Consider the following 18,677-nt stretch of genomic DNA (forward strand, 5'->3'; position numbering starts at 1 on the left):
CAGTCAGAAAAACTGTCAGTAGAAAGTCTATATTGACACAAACTCCCAGTACAGAAGTGTGTGGGGGGTGGAAACAGGGAAGCTCCACACTGCAGGACTAGGTCTACCTTTGTAGCCTGATGCTGTCTTCCACACACATGGCAGAACTTGCAGCGGCGACAACACCAGTTTTCCAGCTGGTCCTCCAGAGGGCGCTCATTCTCCTCTAAGCAAAACTTGTGGAAGGGTTCACAACACACTTGGCAATACACAAACTGTAGTAGGAAGAGAACAAAGCATGTAGCCAGGGAGCACAGAGAATAATAACCACCAGTCTATTTACATCCTGTGGGTCCTAGGCATCCACTGGTGATAATCCAATGCCCCGAAACATGAATCTTGCAGTCCTACAGGATGCACATGAAGAAAACTGTACAATGACTTCCGGCCTCCCTCATTTAATGTACACAAATTCTATCTCATAGCTGACACTATTAGAAGTATAACCTGGCTGGGATAGCACACACCTTTGATCCCAGCAGTAGAGAGAGGCAGGTGGCACTCTGTGAATTTGAGGCCAGCCTGGTCTACAAAGTGAGTTCCTGTCTCAAATATTGTCTAAGATTACTTCTGAGATACATATAGCAATACATGAAATAAATTTTATCTTTATGCCTCTCCCAAATATCTCTTCAAGTATAGGTAGGTATATGCAAATACCTATCTATATCCTAAACTTGAAAAGAAAATAAGGGGCTGGAGAGATGGCTCAGAGGTTAAGAGCACTGACTCTTCTTCCAGAGATCCTGAGTTCAATTCCCAGCAACCACATGGTAGTTCACAACCATCTGTAATGGGATCCGATGCCCTCTTCTGGTGTGTCTGAAGACAGCCATAGTGTATTCATATACATAAAATAAACAAATCTTTTTAAAAAAGAAAGAAAGAAAGAAAGAAAGAAAGAAAGAAAGAAAGAAAGAAAGAAAGGGAGGGAGGAAGGAAGGAAGGAAGGAAGGAAGTAAGTACCTAAAACATTTTTGGCCTCAAGTATTTAAACAGGAAGAGACACTTGACCTGTACTTAATTAACAAATGGAATTAAGCAGTCACTTAAAAGCAACACAAAAGATTCAGGCAACCAAAATAGGAATAGCAGAATCATAAAATGACAAAAAATATCTAAGATTTGACAGAGCATGGTGTACACACCTCTGACTCCAGCACTTGGAAGGCTAAGAAGTGAGGCAAGAATTTGAAGTTTGGGACTGGCCTGGGCTACACAGAAGGCCCTGCCTCAAATAGAAAAAATACCACTACCAATACTGTTCTTCCCGAGGACCTAAGTTTAATGCCCAGCACCCCAGGGCAGCTCCAATTCCTGAGAATCCTAGCCCTGTGGCCCCAAGGGCACTGTGCTCAGGTGCACATACTCCCAAACACCTACATGTGACTAAAAATAGTAAAAGGAATATTTTAAAAATGTAACAACCCTCAATTTTATTCTGACCAAACAAACAAAAGGCCTGTTTTTATTACAGGGACAAGTGGTCAGACTTAAGGAAGGCCTACAAGTAGGTGCAAGCAATGTATCAGCTTCCTAATGTTGAAAACTATACAAATTACAAATTGAAGGTTATACAAATGTGTTTTTGACTTCAGGAAATATACCCTATCATAGAGGCAGAATGGCTTTTGTTTGCAACTTGCTCACAGTTTTTTAGAAAACAGAATATATAACATATGTATAAATATTTCATTTTTTTTAAAGATTTATTTATTTATTATATGTAAGTACACTGTAGCTGTCTTCAGACGCACCAGAAGAGGGCATCAGATCTCATTTTGGGTGGTTGTGAGCCACCATGTGGTTGCTGGGATTTGAACTCATGACCTTCTGAAGAGCAGTCGGTGTTCTTCCCTGCTGAGCCATCTCACCAGCCTAATATTTCATTTTTTATTTTATACTTGATCTTAGCTGAAAGACTGAGAATCATTTTCTATTTTGGAAAAATACATACATATAAGCAGAAACAGAAAAAGGAACTCTATTCACATTTGGAGAATCTAGGCAGAGGGTACTAGGTTTTTTACGTTTTCCTATAAGCTTGGCCTAAAATATGTTACCATAAAAAAATGTAATGGAATACTCCTCAAGCAGTGGTCATAATTAGTGGTAGTAGAATGCAGACTGTGCTGGTCACTCTGATTCTTTTTTAAAGACTTATGCCTAATTTTATTTATGTTGATGTGTGTGGATGGCAGCAAAGGCCAGACTTGGAACTGGATCCCTTGATCTGGGAATCAATGAACCACCTGATGTGAGTGTGGAACTGAACTTGGGTCCTCTGAAGAGCAAGCAAGTCTCTTCACCACTGAGCATCTCTCTGGCCCCTAACTCTTTCTTTTCTTTTAGTCAGGGTCTTACTACATGGCTCTGGCTAGGCTGAAGTTCAGAAGGACCCTCTGCCTTTCTACTTCCTGAATGTAGAGATAAAAGTGCTGGCTCCTCCACTCCATTTTCTTTTTATTTGTGGTTTTTCAAGCAGGGTTCCTCTGTGCAGCACTGGCTGTCCTAGAAGTCACTTTGTAGAAGAAGCTGGCCCCAAACTCACAGAGATCTGCCTGCCTCTGCCTCCCCAGTGCTGGTACTAAAGGTGTGCATCACAACAACTAGCTCCCAATACTTTTTAAATAAGGAATTCTGAGGTTGCTATGCATAGCCCCATCCCCCCCCCCCCCCCCCCCCCCCCCCCACCCCCAAACCTGCCTAATCTCAGAAGGTGAAGACTGAGAGGACAAAAGGAAGCATTTCCTTGTGGAGCGGGTATGCTGGGATGCAAAGCACTTGATTATTGAAGGAATAGACTTGGAAAGGCCCCCAGGCAATTGCAGATTGAATAGCCTTAGTCACTGTAATGTCTGAAGGACCCGAGCACTTAAAATGTGGTTCATAGCAGACTCTAAGAAACTATCTTCTTAAAGAGTGAATACAGGAAGCAACTCATTATTTGTGCTAAGGATTGAAGCCAAGACCTTGCACATGGGAGGCAAATGCTTTACCACTGAGCTATGCAGGGCCTCATTGCATATCCTAGGCTGACTTCAAATCACAATCCTTTTGCCTCAGACTCCTGAGGATATAAGCCACCATGCACAGACACATACTTTAAAGCATTTATCCAATCAAATAAAATCATGCTTTATGGATATTTTGCAATCTGATGTTTCTAACCAGTGATGTTATGGATCTGTCTATTAACATCAAACTACACTATCACATTTGCCATTATATATATGCAAGTCCTACAACTTTAACTAGGGCTTCATACTAGTAGACTCTTGAGTTTTAAATATTGGAGCTGGAGAGATGGCTGAGTGGCTAAGGGCACTGACTGCTCTTGCAGAGGAGCCAAGTTTGATTCCCAGCTCCCAATTATAGGCTCCCAAGTGTCTGTAACTCCAGTAGCAGGGGATCCAATCTCTCTTCTGGCTCCTAAAGGCCGCAGGTATGCACATGATACACATATTACATGTAGCCAAAACATCCACATACAAAATAATATAATTTTATTATATATACATATCTGGCAATTTATCTAATTACTTTAAAAATAAATACCTAGCATGCAATTGCTGGGTTAAAAAATATGCCATTCTAAAAGTAAACACCATTCGGGCTGGAGAGATGGCTCAGCGGTTAAGAGCAATGACTGCTCTTTCAGAGGTCCTGAGTTCAATTCCCAGCAACCACATGGTGACTCACAACCATCTGTAATGGGATTGGATGCCCTATTCTCGTGTGTCTGAAGACAGCTACAGTTATTTATATATATATAATAATTCTTTAAAAATAAATAAATAAAACACCATTCCCAACAACTCCCCCAAAAGACAAGATCACTAACTATATTTCTTCTATTGGAAAATCTTTCTGTACTATTTTTTTATTGTTATTTTCAGGGTCTCTCCATGCAGCTCTGGATGTCTTCGATCTCACTTTGTGGACCAGGCTGGCCATGAGCTCACAGATATCCAGTTGTCTCTGTAGCTGAGTGCTGGATTAAGGGTAATGGCAGCACACCTGGACCTGCATCCCTCTTTAACTGTCAGTGCTTGGTCACTGGGGGCTAATGACCACCCCACCATATGGACTTCAGAATGTGTGGGAGACAGACCTGCTAACTAGTAAGAATACAGCACAGTGGTACATCACGCCAGGGAGACAGAGAGGCCAGGTGCCTTACCTCTACATGCCCGCTGCTGGCACAGAGCAAGCACACTACCCTGGGTGTTATGGGGACAGATGTCAGGATCCCTAAGCCTCCCATCTCCCACACATTCTCTGCTTCACAGTCTTCCTGTGGGGAAAGAGACACAAAGATCACTTATGCAAGCTTCAAAGCGTCAAAACCAGGACATAAAGCATAAACACAGAGTGCCACCCGGATGACAAGAGCATTTCAGTTCCACTAATCCAAATATAAGTAAGTGCTGCTTTAAAGCATTATAAACTTAGATGCAAACTATCTATTGAATGCCCACTATTGGTGCAACTCTACCTAAATAACTGCAAAGACACCAAGTCTGAATGGACTAAGCTCTGCTGATTCGAGTAACATGAGTTTGAAATAATCTCCCTTCCCCCATGCTGCTCAGGATGACTGTGCTTTTCGATCAGTTCACAAACTGGCCTCAGGCTGATTAGGCTTTTGCATACATGAACCCGCCTGCTAGCTGTAGTTCTTATTTGTTCCTCTAGTGGGCACTGTTTCCCCTTGAATGCTCGCCTTTTCTTTAAAGATCATACTACTCAATAAAGGCATTATCACTAACTAAACACTTTTACCTTAAAGTCCACTCTGATCCTGTGGACTCCATCTGCTGGAATTTTCTGCTTAGAACTGATGCTACTCGAGAGTGGGTTGAGGATGTTCAAAGTGCCTGCATTCTCTTGCTTACTTACTGGAGGTGGCTTCTCCTGAGATGGAAGATGAATGGAGAAAACAATGACTTGCCCTCACATTGCAACAGGCAAGAATATGAATACCTATTCTTAGATATGAAAACACTTTTCAGAGTAAGTATCCTGTAGAAGGAGAAAAGGAGCTAGGTGTGATGGCTCACACTGGATGTTGAAGTAGGAGGACTGTTGGAAGTTCAAGGCCAACCTGACGTACAGAGTAAGACCCTGTCTCAAGATAGAGGAAGGATAATCTTCAGAAAAGTCTGAAATTCTGCCTCCATCCATAATAAAAACAGTGTGCACAGGGACAAATGTTATTAACATATATACATATATAACATGTTTACAGGGGGCAAACCCATGCCAAATGCTGTTAGAATAAGCTGCTGCTCGGCTACAGCGTCCAAGGCCACAACGAAGGGGCAATCAAGAAAGCAAGGACACCAGAAAAACAAAACACCAACCAACCAAGAGGGGTGAAAGCCTACACCTTCATTTTGGGAGATCCCATTGCCATCTCCAGAGAAGCAGGGGGACAGTTTCATTCTTCCAAGAGAACGTCAAGGTAGCTCCCACTACAGAATAGAAAAAATGCATCCCTAAAGAAGCGCAGTCAGCTGTCCACTTACCTTGTCCTTTGGTTTTTGTTTCACAGGGATACTTGGGCGGGGGGTCACTTTTTTCTGCTTGCTTTGCTCTGGCCCTAAAGGATTCAAAACAGATTTGGTCAGCAGCCAGGAATGATTACTTCCAGAATGACTGGCCTCAGAGGTCCGTGCAAACAATCTTCTAGACTTCAGGTGACAACCAACCTGGCTTTCTGTTTTGCCTCTGTTCGGCACTCACCTGGTTCTGGGGGTGGAGGTTGCTTTTTCTTGGGCTCATTTGGAATGGCCTTGGGAGCTTCTTTTTTCTGCGGTGCTGTGCTAAGAGGCTGAGGGGGGATGACAGCTGCTGGCTGGGAGACCTGCTTGCTGGACTTGCGGGACGCTGGCGTGCTGATCTGTTTGGGTTCTGGCGCAGGGGCAGGTGCAGGGGCAGTCCCTTCTTCACTCTTTTCTTCCACAGGCTTGCGGGGTGGAGGCTCGCTGCTGCTCTTCTTTGGGGGAGGCTCCTCCCGCGGTGGCTGGGCAGCCTTCTGGGCAGACTCCAAGGAGCTCTTCACAACAGTGCTCTCTTTGCTCTCTTTCTTTTCAGTGGCCTTAGACTTTTTCTCTTTCTTTTTCACAGCTAGGAGAACAAAACAAGGTCGTGATGCATATAAGTGAGAAAAGTCCCGTGAGGAAAAAGCACAGAGCTCTGTAAGAGTCTGTTCTCAGTCTCCTGCAGCCAAAGCAGGTACTCAGTCTCCACAAAATTGAGGCCATGTTGATCAGGTAACACAGGGAAATTTTATTGTTCTAGCAAATAAGTGGAGCTATAATTTTTACATGAATATTAAACAAGTGTCTTAATTATGGAAAATTTCAAACATACCCCAAAATAAAGAGTCAAATGAACCCCCATGTACCTATCATCCAGCTTCAACAACCACCAACTCCCCGGGAGAGAGCAGTACTTTAAAAGAAAAACAAAAACAAAAACAAAAACCTAGTATTCTCTTTACACTGAATGCACATGGCTGCATGACATTCAAGCGCGGGACGTCACGGGAAGGCTCGCTCACACCACTACCTTTAGTCTGCTTCTGAAGGTAGGCTTTGGAAGGCATCCACTGCAGGTTCTGACATTTCCTCATCCTAGGGTAACAAAGGATAAAGCACAAGATAAACTGAATATAAAAGAAAAGAAATAAATGCTTGCTTGCTTGTCTGTAGAAAACAGTGGGTCAAACCCAGGGTCATTTGACAGAACAAGAACTTCTTAGGGTTCAGTTTAATTTGAACCTTTAAAATCTTTGGGTAGACAATTTTCCTACCCTTAGGATCTAAAAGGACCAAATGTCATATTATCTTTGAAATGGTGCTCAAATTTCTTGTAATTTAATATGGACTTGTACCCCACACAGATTATCCCTCCCCATTCTTCCCCCTGCATGCCTTCTGTCCTTCATGCTTTGAGACAGTGTCCCATACAGCCCAGGTTACACTATACAGTAGAGGGACGATCCTCAACTCTTGATCCCCCTGCCTCTGCCTCTCAAGTGTTGGCATCAGAGTGGACAGCAGACACGATGATCAGTATGTCTTACAGTGAAATAATCACTGCTCTCTTATGAGATTTAATATTGATGTCCATGCAGCATTAACTAAAGCTCACCGAGTCCTTTGCTACTAGAAAATTACAGGTGTGTCTCATGATGGATATGTTTTACCCCATAGTTTAAATTTACAAAATTTAAACTTAATTTGATTAAAACTGCACTAAATTCATCCTCATCACTCCACAAATGAATATATTCCAGACCCTAAACAAAGGTTCTATTTTTGGAACTGGGGAGTGAATACTGGGTCTCACATGTGTAAGGCAGGAAGTCTGCTGTGAGCTACATGCCTTGCTCACACCCAATCCACTGTCATCTCAAAATGTAGCTTAGGCACCTTTTTACATTATGCAAATTAAACTACTTCTTGCCATTAAAGTACCCAAACCAAAATTCTTACCTAAGTCCAGAAACCAAAACATAGAACTTTGTCTTTTTGAGATAGTCTCAGTGTATAATCCAAGTTAATTTTGAACTCAAAGCAGTCTTCCTGCCTCAACCTCTCAGGTGCTGGGGTATAGGCATGAGCCCCCACACCTATCTTAGGACTGCTTCCTGTCTTCTAGAGACTGTATTCCCTGAGTAAACAATGGAGCATTTCTCAACTATATTTTATGTTAATCACTTTAATGTCATTGCGAATGTAAGTATCTCTTGTGCCAGGCACTTTGTAGGAAGCCCAGTTGCCAGAATTACTGTTTGTACAATTCTAACACATTTTAAACAAATCATCCCAAACGGCAGAAAGTGTGCCCCAAAATTGACTGTGTCAAAGCCTCCACATGCCGGGCTGAGAGTATATCTCAGTGGCAGAGCCCTGAACTAGCACATGTGTAGGGTCAAGCCCCAGCACTGACCACCCCACCCACAAAATAACCCGTATAAATGGAAATATTTTGAAAGACCCAGAAAGTCAAGTGTATACTTGACTAAAAGTGCCATATTACAAGTTTTAAGAAGAAACTATGCAAAGCTATACTAATACAGTAGTCACTAGTCACATGCAGCTACTTAAGGTTAAAATAATTAAAAATAAAAATTAGTTTTAAAAATGTAGTTCTTCAGTCACACTAACTACTTATCAAGCACTCAATGGGCACATGGAGCTACGGGTGCCATGCTGAACTAACCACAAGAAAGGATGTCTTCATTGTTGAGACTGTCCTGTTAGTTGGCGTGGCTGCAGAATATTTAGCTCAGGCCTCATCACATCACAAGACTGAACTCTGCAGCTAACCTAGAGACCCAAGCAGGTCAGCGCCAGCACAGCAGGTTGTCACTCCATGTGACAAACCGTGAGGTCACTGCCTCAGAGGAAGACTCACTTGCAGCACTGCTTCTTTATGTTGCGACCACCAAACTTGGGCTTGTCCAAGCAATTAGTGCAAACTCCACAGTCCTCAGGCACCTGGCAGCCAGGACACTGCCCACACCGCCTCGATCGCCGCCCTTTCTTCACCGGAGGCTCCTGAGGTGCCTTGTTTCTGGTGACAGGCTTAATTGGTTTGATGGGTGGAGCAAGAGGTTCAGCATCTTCTGAGCCAGCAATTGATGACTTGTCTGTTAGGAAAAATGCATCTTTACTTCCAAGGAAATTTCTAATACCTTCTTGAGAAACCCTCAAAGTCCCTTTCTATCATTAGATACATCAAACCTCATCTGAACTGCTAGTCAACATAGAAGAATTTATAATATATCCATACACAGAACTCAGAGGTGTTCAAAATAATTATCTAAAAGCTTTTAAATATCTTCACCCTATAGCTTAATGAAAGCAAAAATCTAAATACTGAAAACAAAACACCCTGACTGCAAATCAAGAACAAGATAAGATGAGTGCTTCTGAGACCTCTCTCTAGATGACTAACCGTCAGGAGAAGGCACCCAGCACTTCAGAGTCAGAGAGCAGTCACAAGGATGTCCTATCCTGGTAGTTGCTTTGTTTTTGTCAGTGTGACACAAGCTACAGTTATCTGGGAAGAGGAACCTCAATTAAGAACACGCTTCTGTCTGTACACAGGTCTGTAGGGCATTTTCTTGAGAAGCGACGGATGAGTTGGGGCCCAGCCCATCATGGCTGCGTCACCCCTGGGCAGGTGGTCCTGAGTTGTATAAGAAATCAAGGCTAACAGCCATGAGGATTGAAGCAGTAGGTAATGGTTCTCCAGGCTCTCAGCTTCAGTTCCTGCCTCCAGGATCCTGCCTTCAGTTCCTGCTCTGGCTTCCCTCAGTGATTCACTGGGACCTGAGAGTTATAAGATGAAATAAACCCTTTCCTCCCCAGTTGCTTTTGACCATGGGATTTTATTTAGAGAAGCAGTTGAAAGCCTAATTAATAGAGTACTTCATAGAACTCTACTTCCAGGAAGTGTAAATGACCAAGAGATCCAACTGCTGTGTTCCGAAAACTACTGGTACAAAGAGGTCACGCTCAGCACAGCTGCCTCCAGGCAGGTTCGTGGTGTGGCCAAGAAAGACACCAGTATTGTTTCTGAGAGAAGAAGCACCTCTGACAGCCTTGTCAAAGCTTTCTTCTACTGCACAGCAGTCTAGGAAGGCTTTGCCCATTCTTCCTTCTTCTCTTTCAGGAGTTAAACTTGCATCAGAGCTGGGCGGTGGTGGTGCACGTCTTTAATCCCAGCACTAGGGAGGCAGAGGCAGGCGGATTTCTGAGTTCAAGGCCAGCCTGGTCTACAGAGTGAGTTCCCGGACAGCCAGGGCAACACAGAGAAACCCTGTCTCCAAAAACCAAAAAAAAAAAAAAAAACCCAAAAAAACAAAACAAAAAAACTTGCATCAGCTGGCTCAAGTCTTCCCTAGGTACCTTCCTTTTCTTTCTGAGCACTTCCTCTGACTAAATCTTCACATATTTAATGCCCTCCAGCTATCTGGTTTTGGTCTGTTGTTTCAATCCGGTCTAACAAACTATGAAGAGCCTACTGGCATCTGCAGAACAAAAGCAAATAAATGCAGCTCCAAGGTCAACTGCCCTGACTTACCATCATTCCCCATGGAAGACAAAATTTTTTCTCGTTCTTCCCACGGTAAGGCACTCAAGGTGGGCATGTCATCAGGAAACACAGCTCGTTTACGGCCAAGGGCAACAGCAGCTCTTCTGCAGACATGTTTAATCCGGGGTCCTCGAACAGAGGTTTCTGACGAATCACTTTCTTGACCCTGAGTATGAAATAAGCCACAAATAAAGACGACTGTGCATGTTGCAATTACAACTAAATGAAGCCAAAGTATACGTGATCAGCTTATTATAATCTATCACTAAAGTACCCAACCCTAACTATTCCTAGCTGTTAGGCCAATATATGGAAATCAACTATTTCTTCACCCTACCTATACTGCCCCCTCTGTGTTACATTAGAACATAATTTTCTACTTCTTAAAATGCTGCAGGTCCTTGAAGGACCACTGCACATACCACCCACTTCCTAGCTCCCATAATTGATGCAGCTCAAACATTTAGCCTAACCCAAACCTTCCCCAAGAAGGGGCTCCATGAACTTGGCTTTAAGAGGCGAGGCAGGAAAGAGTACCTGTGCTTTGGGCTGGTCAGTTTGTTTGAGACTCTTACTCTTCTCAATCTTGCAGAGCTGGGCTTTGGCCTTTTTTAGGAGGCTGGCAACCCTCTTGTCAGTCATTGGAAGCTTGTCTGCCTGAGCCAACATGGAGCCTATGGAGGAAGTGGAATGTTTAACAGTGCTAGATGGAGGAGTGGAAAGGCAGAGGGTTTTCTCCTTCTCCAGGGATGGGGCAGTTGGGCCGAGGTCCAAGTTGTTTTTTTCCAGATTTCCTCTCCCTTTCTTTATAAGAATTTTGGCTTTGACAGCTGTTGTGTCCCCAAGAGTCACAGGAGCAACATCAGCCCCAGAATCAAGTGACGAAGACTTCTTCCGCCCTGTTGCTTTTTTGGCAGAAGATGAAGTGCCAACATCTTCTCCAGCAACCTTCTCTTTGGAAACCCGACCCACAGGATACAAAGCAGAGCTACTCTGAATGTCTGAGCCCTTTTTCCTTTTCTCTTTCCTTGACTCCCGCTTATTCTCCTTCTCTCTCTCCCGGTCTCTCTCTCTACTCTTGTCCTTCTCCACGCTCTTGTCAGCATCGCGATCTTTGGACAGCTCCTCCGAGGCTGTGTCTTTTTTTCTCCCCTTCTCGGTCTGAGAGCCTGGGGTGAACCATGGGAAGAGAGCAGGGCTATTTGATGAAAATGGCTCTGCCGGAGCACTAGTCTGCTTCCTTGCTCTCTGATTTTTCTCTGTAGATTCCCCAGACTGAGTTAGGGAATGAGAAGGAAAAGTAAAAGTTGGGTTTAAGGCACTAGCGGCAAGAGGACTAACGGGAATGCTTAATGAGGAGGAGACAGAAGATGGGGGAGTGAGAGGTGACAGCTCAGAGGTGCTAAGCCTTCCACTTCTTGTCCTCATGGAGTGAGAAGGTGATCTTGGTTCAGACCGAATTGGACTAAACACTTTCCTTTTCCTTTTTCTATTAGATACTCCTGAAGAGGACGCTCCAGAAGAAGTTCGATTACTAGGCAAGGTCACAGACTCGAATATTCTAGAGTGTGCCTCACTTGGAGTAAATCTGGGAGCTCTCAGAATGGGGCTCCTTTTATGAATATCAAACCTTGTTCCAGAATGGAGTGGTGAAAACAATCGGGCCGAAGTGGCAGTACCAGATGCAGAAAAACCAGAAGCAAAGCCGACATCCTCAGGAGTCAGCGGAGGGGGTCGGAAATTATCAAATATTGGTTTGCGAATCAGACCTTCTTTGGCATACTTTGCTGAGGAAAAGTACTGTGGCTCTGACCTTGAATGTTTTAAAGAAGTCCACCTAAATGTTGGCTCCCGCAAAATAGATTTCCGCTTCCCTTGCATGGGAGCAGCAGAAGCAGGCAGGAATGGTGATGCTAAGGGGATGGTGGGAGGCATAAGCCAAGGTGTGTGGTCAGAGATGCCGGAGGCTGGCTGCAGTGGAGGGGGAGGAGTAAGCAGAGGTGGAGGTGGCGAGGAGGAGGTCTGCTGCTGTGGGGCACTTTGTAGAGTTGGTAATTTTTTAGTTGTTCTAGATCCAAAGCTTCTCTCAGACATCGAATACCGTCTGCTTCTCCTATCATTACTCTCATTTTCTGGGGACTGGGAAATAGGCAGTGGAGTATGAACTTCGGGGGTATTACTCCGCTCCTCGGGAAGTGCCTGGATCTCTTCCGAGGCCTGAGAATCTGAGGTGGTATCGATACTGGGGCTGCTAGATCGGGAAGAGTCTGAAGACATCTGAGAGGAGTGCTGGGAAGCTGCGCTGGACTTTTCAGAAGATCCACAGGATGTGGCGCTGAATCTACTGTTTGGTGTAGATTCTAGTCGCGCAATTTTAATTGGAGGGTCATAATCCTCGTCCTCTATGAACCGTCGGGGAGTTTTGATGATCCTGGAGGAGATGGCACTGACCACAGGCATGATGAACTGCCGGATATTCTTGACCTGTGTCTTCACCTTCCTTCCCTGTAGCTGAGCCGCTTCTTTCTCGATTTTCTTCTGTGCACCCTTCTTTGCCCTCTGCAAGAGTTGCTTAGCAATTGTGGCATCTGTCCTTTTGGAAGAAGGAATAATCCTGACTGGTTTAATCCTTCGAGGGCTTTGTCTGACAACTGTCTTATCTTCTTTTGTGAGGGGGGGTGTTCCTTCCTTGTCTTTCCGGACCTTCTGAGGCTTTTCCAGTTCAGAATTAATGAGAAGACCTGAAGGGGTCTTTATCCGCTCTGTGGATGGAGGCCTTCCTCGTCGTCTTACAATCTGTACCCCCTTCCTTCCTAGTTGGAGCTTCCCTGTCTTAAACTTAGACTTGAGAGGAGACAGTTTACCTGCTCTTAATTTTTTAATCTTTGTGGCTTGCTGGAACATAGCAGAAGGGGTCCGTTTAACTTTCTTCAGGCTATCCTCCTTGCTTCCGTGTGTTAACTCTGCAATGTCCTTTCCATGTGTGATTTTGATTTTTACCCCAGGGAAGGTGGGAGGTCTTCCTCTCTTCTTTTCTATGCTCTTAGAATCTTTCTTCTTGATTTTATCTGCAGGTTTGGTCTCTGATTTACTTAGAGGGGAAAACACAGACGGGTCTGAGAGGAGAGCTGGATTCCGGTCAGAGCCACTTCTAGGTCTCCCGCGAGGTTTTCGAGGACTAGCTTTAACTGTGTATAGAAATTAAACAACGAAGAGCATATATTTAGCTGTGTAGTTCAGGTCTCAGCTAAGCTGAATATAATTTAGCACAGGCCATTTTGTAGCGAGCTTATGGGGACTACTGAGTCAATGCTACACCTAAATTGTGCTTAATTTCTTCTCACCAAATATTTACCTCAAAGAAATTAAATCAATAACACAATAACACCCCACCTAAAATCTAATTACTTTTTCGATACAAAAATCAAAATAAGGTTTTCAACTGAAGTGATGTAGAAAACAGAAATTCCTGCTCCTCAGATGAGCAAGGTTTTTATTCCTTTTCTAAAATTAAAAAATAAATAAATAAAATAACTGGTTTTTAAAATCTGTACTACATTATTCAGCTCACAAAGAGCAACAGTTTCAAACCAGGAAAGGGGATAACATTTGGAATATAAATAAAGAAAATATCTAATTAAAAAAAAATAAAAGAAAGTCTGCTGTAAAAAAAAAAAAAAAAAGAACATGTTTTCAAAAGCTGAGAGTGGTAGCGCTCAGGAGGCTGAGACAGAAGGCTGAAAAGTCTGAGGGCAGCCTTGAACTACACAGAAAGACCTGGTCTCAAAACAAAATAGAGCAACCACACCAAAACAAAACAAAAGCACACACAAACAAAAATCCTCAACTCGACTAAGATGACAATGAGCATTCCAACTTTTCAATCTGTAACTGACTTTGAGTAAATTTGAACCATATCAATTTGAACAATAGCAATTTCCATGCAAAGAGGCTCCTTCCGGGGCAGCTCAGCATCCTGTATTTTCAATCTGTTCTGGTAGAGTAAACTTAAGAAAGAATTACTTCAGAGACAAGCGCCTGCTCACGAGACATCAACACAACCACCAGGATGCAGCATGAGAGTTTATCAAAGCAGCGGCTTGTGTGATGTGCTCCTGAGTCTACGCTTTCCTAGGGCTTCTGGAACTAGTTAGTCTCAAGTTACAAAAAGATTTAGCCCCAGCTGATGTGAAGGTCAATCAACATTTTATTAAAACAGATCATTGCTATTTCAGATAAAAGAAAACACTAGGTGTGATGGAACACACCGGAAATCCAACACTAAGGAGACAGAGGCAGGAGACTACCTACAAGTTCTAGGTCATCCTGACCTGCCTATGGAGTTCCAGCCACATATTGAGATCTTCTTACAAACAGGAATTTCCAAAATTATAAAGATGTTCAACCCACTACTATGAAGACAGTTAAAGAGCAAATCTGTCCCTAACGCCTAACATAGCTTGTACTGAAAATGCACTAAGAACTGGCTCTAGCAGCCAGGCATGATGGCTCACACTTGTGATCCCAGGACTTACAAAGCAAGGAAAGACAGACACCTCAAGTTCAAAGTTAGTCAGGGCTACACAGTGAGCTCCATGCCAACCAACCTGGGCTACATAGTAAGACCCTGCCTCCAAAAAAAACAAAACAAAACAACACAACCCTATGTTTTGGTTTTTGTTTGTTTTTTAATTTTTCCTTAGCTTCTCAGTGTCATATAGTACAGCTTTCTTCTGAGACCAAAATCTCCCTTACTAGGCATCAAAAGTGATTTCAGACGCTATGAACATTTGTGCTACGGAGATGCTTGCCAACACAGCAGAAACCAACCAGGTCTAATGGTTGAACTTCCCAACAGAAACACAAGTGCACTCCTCACCAAGTAACATAGGTGACTTCCCTTAACAGATTAAGAGTTTACAAATCAATTCTCAATATATACTAATTATAACCAAAGTACTAGACTATAAGACAGTAGATAACAATTCATTTAAGTAATACATATCCAGATGCTTTAAAATAGCAAGCACAACATTTAAGGTAAATTGATCCCAAGAAAAACCTCAGTAGGAAACCACTGTGAATTAGCTAAGACTACAGACTTGTCTCCTTAACACTGTAAGGCATTTCACAGGGCTGCCAGACGACTTCAGCAATTCTGAAAACCACGTCTATATTACTTTTTAAAAGAAGCTTTCATGGACATGTAGAAAAAGCAGAGCAGAGAAGGGTCCTTACGCAGCTGGCTAACACTCAAGGCACACACTGGTTCATGGCACTGTCCTCATTTTTATAAACTGTAAATGAAGTGTTAGAGTAAGGATCCTGTACAAAGACTTAAGATTCCATTACCTCTTAAAGAAATCACTGCTACTGTCTAAATAACAGCACCTAAGATACTGGTACCAGTAACTAGATATCAATACCATCACTGGGCAGACAAAAATTGTCAGCTTGGGTGTTTAATTAGATTACTATTAGTATTTAATGACTCCCAAGTGAGACCCAAATGTCACCAACCATCACAAATTAAATAGTAAAAACATCTAACAATAGAATATTTTACTAGCCTCTTTATCCACTGTCAAGAGGTCCAGATACTGACAAGATGAGGAGTGGATTTCCCATCAATAGAACCTCAAGTCTTTCCTCCAACTCAATTATTTAAGCTAATAAAGGTGAAGTCCACTGCCTATCTTAGGAAACTGCTTGTAGGTCTAGAATTTTGTTGAGAACATTGATAAACAGTGCTAATAACTGGAAACATCCACATAATTTTCAGTTTCTTTATTTTAGTACAGCCTTTTAAGGGTTAGGTAAAATGGTATCATAGTGCCAACATGTTTCTCGTTCTTTGACAATAGAACACTAAATTTCATCTACAAAATAAACAAGAGCCAATTCCCCCCCCCACAAGCATAAATACTACCATAGAGTAGAACACATTAATTTAACCAAGTTTTCCAAAATCATTCTGTAGAAACTTACTTCCCATGCCCAAGTATTACCCAGTAAAACAGAGTGAAGGTTTACAAGCACAGGCAGCAGGAACCAGTCCGTCCAGTCTAGCTCACACACTGTTTCCTAGCCTGTACTGCAAACATCCTTACTCCCAACCAGGCAGAAAGAAACCACACTCTGCTAACAGACAGAATGCAGATCTGCGACACATGCTTCTTTGGCCATACCTGAAGGAGGCCTTGTGGGGCTTCGCACTCTGACTTCTTCATCTGAGCCAAAACCTAAGAACTGCTCATCCTACAATAAAGGAAAATAATTTTAAAATCAGAAACAAAAACATAAATGTGAATAAATCCCAAAGAAAATGCCTAGATGAAACAAATGCATTGGAAAATTGGTCTGTGCATCCTAGTCATCATTATCCAAACAGTCTATAAAGTCATGACCCAGTCATAGAGTTTCATTACATATAATAGCTGTGTAATTACTCAACAATGCATAGAAAGCTTATCTTTGGTGAACCTTAGATAAGGGATGGTCCTGGATTTCAAACTACAGACACAGGCCCAATCTTTTAAAAGACAATTTTAATACAAATAAGGAAATCAGTATAAAAATACACAGCCACAAATAAAACAAGTACTTATAGCTACAGACATAGGGAATAACATAAACCATATGATTATCTCTTGCCTGTTAAATATTATAGAGACTGTAAGTGACTTAACTGACAGTTCCTTAATTCAGGAGCTGTTATTCAGATGTGATTTCTGTACATCTGAGATTAGAGAGTCTCAACGTGCATTTTATGGTACCACCTTAAAATGCCCTGTGGTAAGAGACGTAATGGTGGGCAGCAGTGATGGTGACAGGAATCGTAAACTGACCACACACAGTGACAGGGAAACCTCTTATTCCCAATTCTGCTTAGAAAAAACAAAAGCAAAAACTCTCCTTGCCTCTCTAACTTTTAACCTACCTTAAAAATACTAGAAATCATTTAACCTATTTTGGACAAATTCTCAAGAAAAAGTCTACTGAAACATACTGATTGGTATGAATTTACTGAATCAGAAAATGTTCTTTCTAGATAGACAGAGACGGCGGGGAGGGAGGGGGAAGAGGAGAGAGGAAGAGAAAGGGAAAGAGAGGGAGAGAGAGAGAGAGAGAATATGAAAACTTCAGATTCCATAAACAAAACCCACATCTACAACCAGCACTACGCTAGAGTCTGGTAAATCCCCACCTGTGTCCCAACATTTAAAGTCTCCGAGTTTCCTCCAGTGGACAGTGCCAGCAGACAACAAGAGTACATCCCCACTGAATTGCTCTTCCTCACTTTAAAACTAGAGCCAGGAGCTAACGAAGTCCTTAACCACTTATCAAACAAATGAAACATCATAGACAAATCAGCAGTTCAACTTTTAAACTTAAAGGTTTTAGGCAGCAATTTTTTCCTCCAAGACTAAGGTGGAAAAGTATTTAATTAAGGGGCTGGACAGATGGCAGATCTTCCTGAGGACTTGGGTTTGATTCCTAGCACCCACACAATGACTCATAGCCACCTAAAACTCTAGTTCCAAGGGATCTGATGCCCTCTTCAGCCTCTGAGAGCACCAGAGCAGTACACACAAAAAAGTCCATACATAAAAATAAAATTAAATAGTAAGTAAGAGAAAGAGAAAGATGGTCGGTGGTATCACATGCCTTTAATCGCAGCACTTTGAGGCAGAGGCAGGTGAATTCCCATGAGTTCAAGGCCAGCCTGGTCTACAGAGTGAGTTCCAGGACAGCCAGGGCAGACAGGAAACCCTTTTAGTTTAAAATCCTCTTAGTTTAAAATAAACTTTTACTGTGAACATTAGTTGTAAGGAAAACCCTTAAATAGGGCTAGAGATGCTCCAGTGTTAACAGTATTTGTTGTTCTTACAGAGGACTGGGGCTCCAGTTCAATCCTAGCACCCACATGGTGATTCACAATCATCCATAACTCTAGTTCCAGGGGATCCAATACTCTCTACTGGCTTGCAGGACACCACATGCACAGACATACACGTAGGCTAAACATTCACACACAAAATAATAAAACAACTTTTAAAAAAACAAATACATTTCTGTGAATCTTCAGACTGGATGGCTCAGTATCCAAAAAGTTATCAAAATTCACACAGACCCAATCAATCCAAAATCTCTCCTTTAGGGAGAAGGGACATTAGGGTCTCAATGTCATAACCCAGGCTAGTAGTCTCAAAGGCGCTCATTCTCTCCCCCGACCCAGTATAGGACTACAAGCAAGCACTATCAAACGCAGCCCCCATCCAGGACACCACATGCACAGACATACACAGACATTGCGTTTGTTTGTTTGTTTGTTTGTTTTTGAACACAGGGTTTCTCTGTGTAGCGATGGATGTCCTGGAACTCACTCTGTAGATCAGCTTGGCCCTGAACTCAGATATCTGCCTCTCTCTGTCTCCCGAGTACCAGGATTAAAGGCTTGTGCCACCACCACCCACTTAATCCAAATTTTTAAATAAGAAGTCCACATTGTTCCACTTTAA

General features: G+C 42.7%; 1 protein-coding gene across 6 annotated transcripts in view; it reads right to left on the bottom strand.

Moving 5' to 3' along the window:
- The window catches only part of Kmt2a (lysine methyltransferase 2A), an 81,284-nt gene that overhangs the window by 34,557 nt on the left and 28,050 nt on the right, over positions 1-18,677 (bottom strand). For 3 of the 6 annotated variants that reach the window (XM_031346286.1, XM_031346287.1, XM_031346285.1), the window contains exons 2-11: positions 16,344-16,413; positions 10,693-13,343; positions 10,144-10,321; positions 8,470-8,704; positions 6,532-6,680; positions 5,788-6,171; positions 5,571-5,644; positions 4,825-4,956; positions 4,223-4,336; positions 108-254 (exon numbers count right to left, since the gene is read on the bottom strand). In XM_031346286.1, the coding sequence (XP_031202146.1) occupies positions 108-254; positions 4,223-4,336; positions 4,825-4,956; positions 5,571-5,644; positions 5,788-6,171; positions 6,532-6,680; positions 8,470-8,704; positions 10,144-10,321; positions 10,693-13,343; positions 16,344-16,413 (4,134 nt within the window). The remainder of the gene's footprint in view (positions 1-107; positions 255-4,222; positions 4,337-4,824; positions 4,957-5,570; positions 5,645-5,787; positions 6,172-6,531; positions 6,681-8,469; positions 8,705-10,143; positions 10,322-10,692; positions 13,344-16,343; positions 16,414-18,677) is intronic. The other 3 variants (XM_031346289.1, XM_031346288.1, XM_031346290.1) reach the window with 2 other exon arrangements.

Source organism: Mastomys coucha, unplaced genomic scaffold, assembly GCF_008632895.1.
Source record: "Mastomys coucha isolate ucsf_1 unplaced genomic scaffold, UCSF_Mcou_1 pScaffold23, whole genome shotgun sequence".
NCBI classification, from domain to species: domain Eukaryota; kingdom Metazoa; phylum Chordata; class Mammalia; order Rodentia; family Muridae; genus Mastomys; species Mastomys coucha.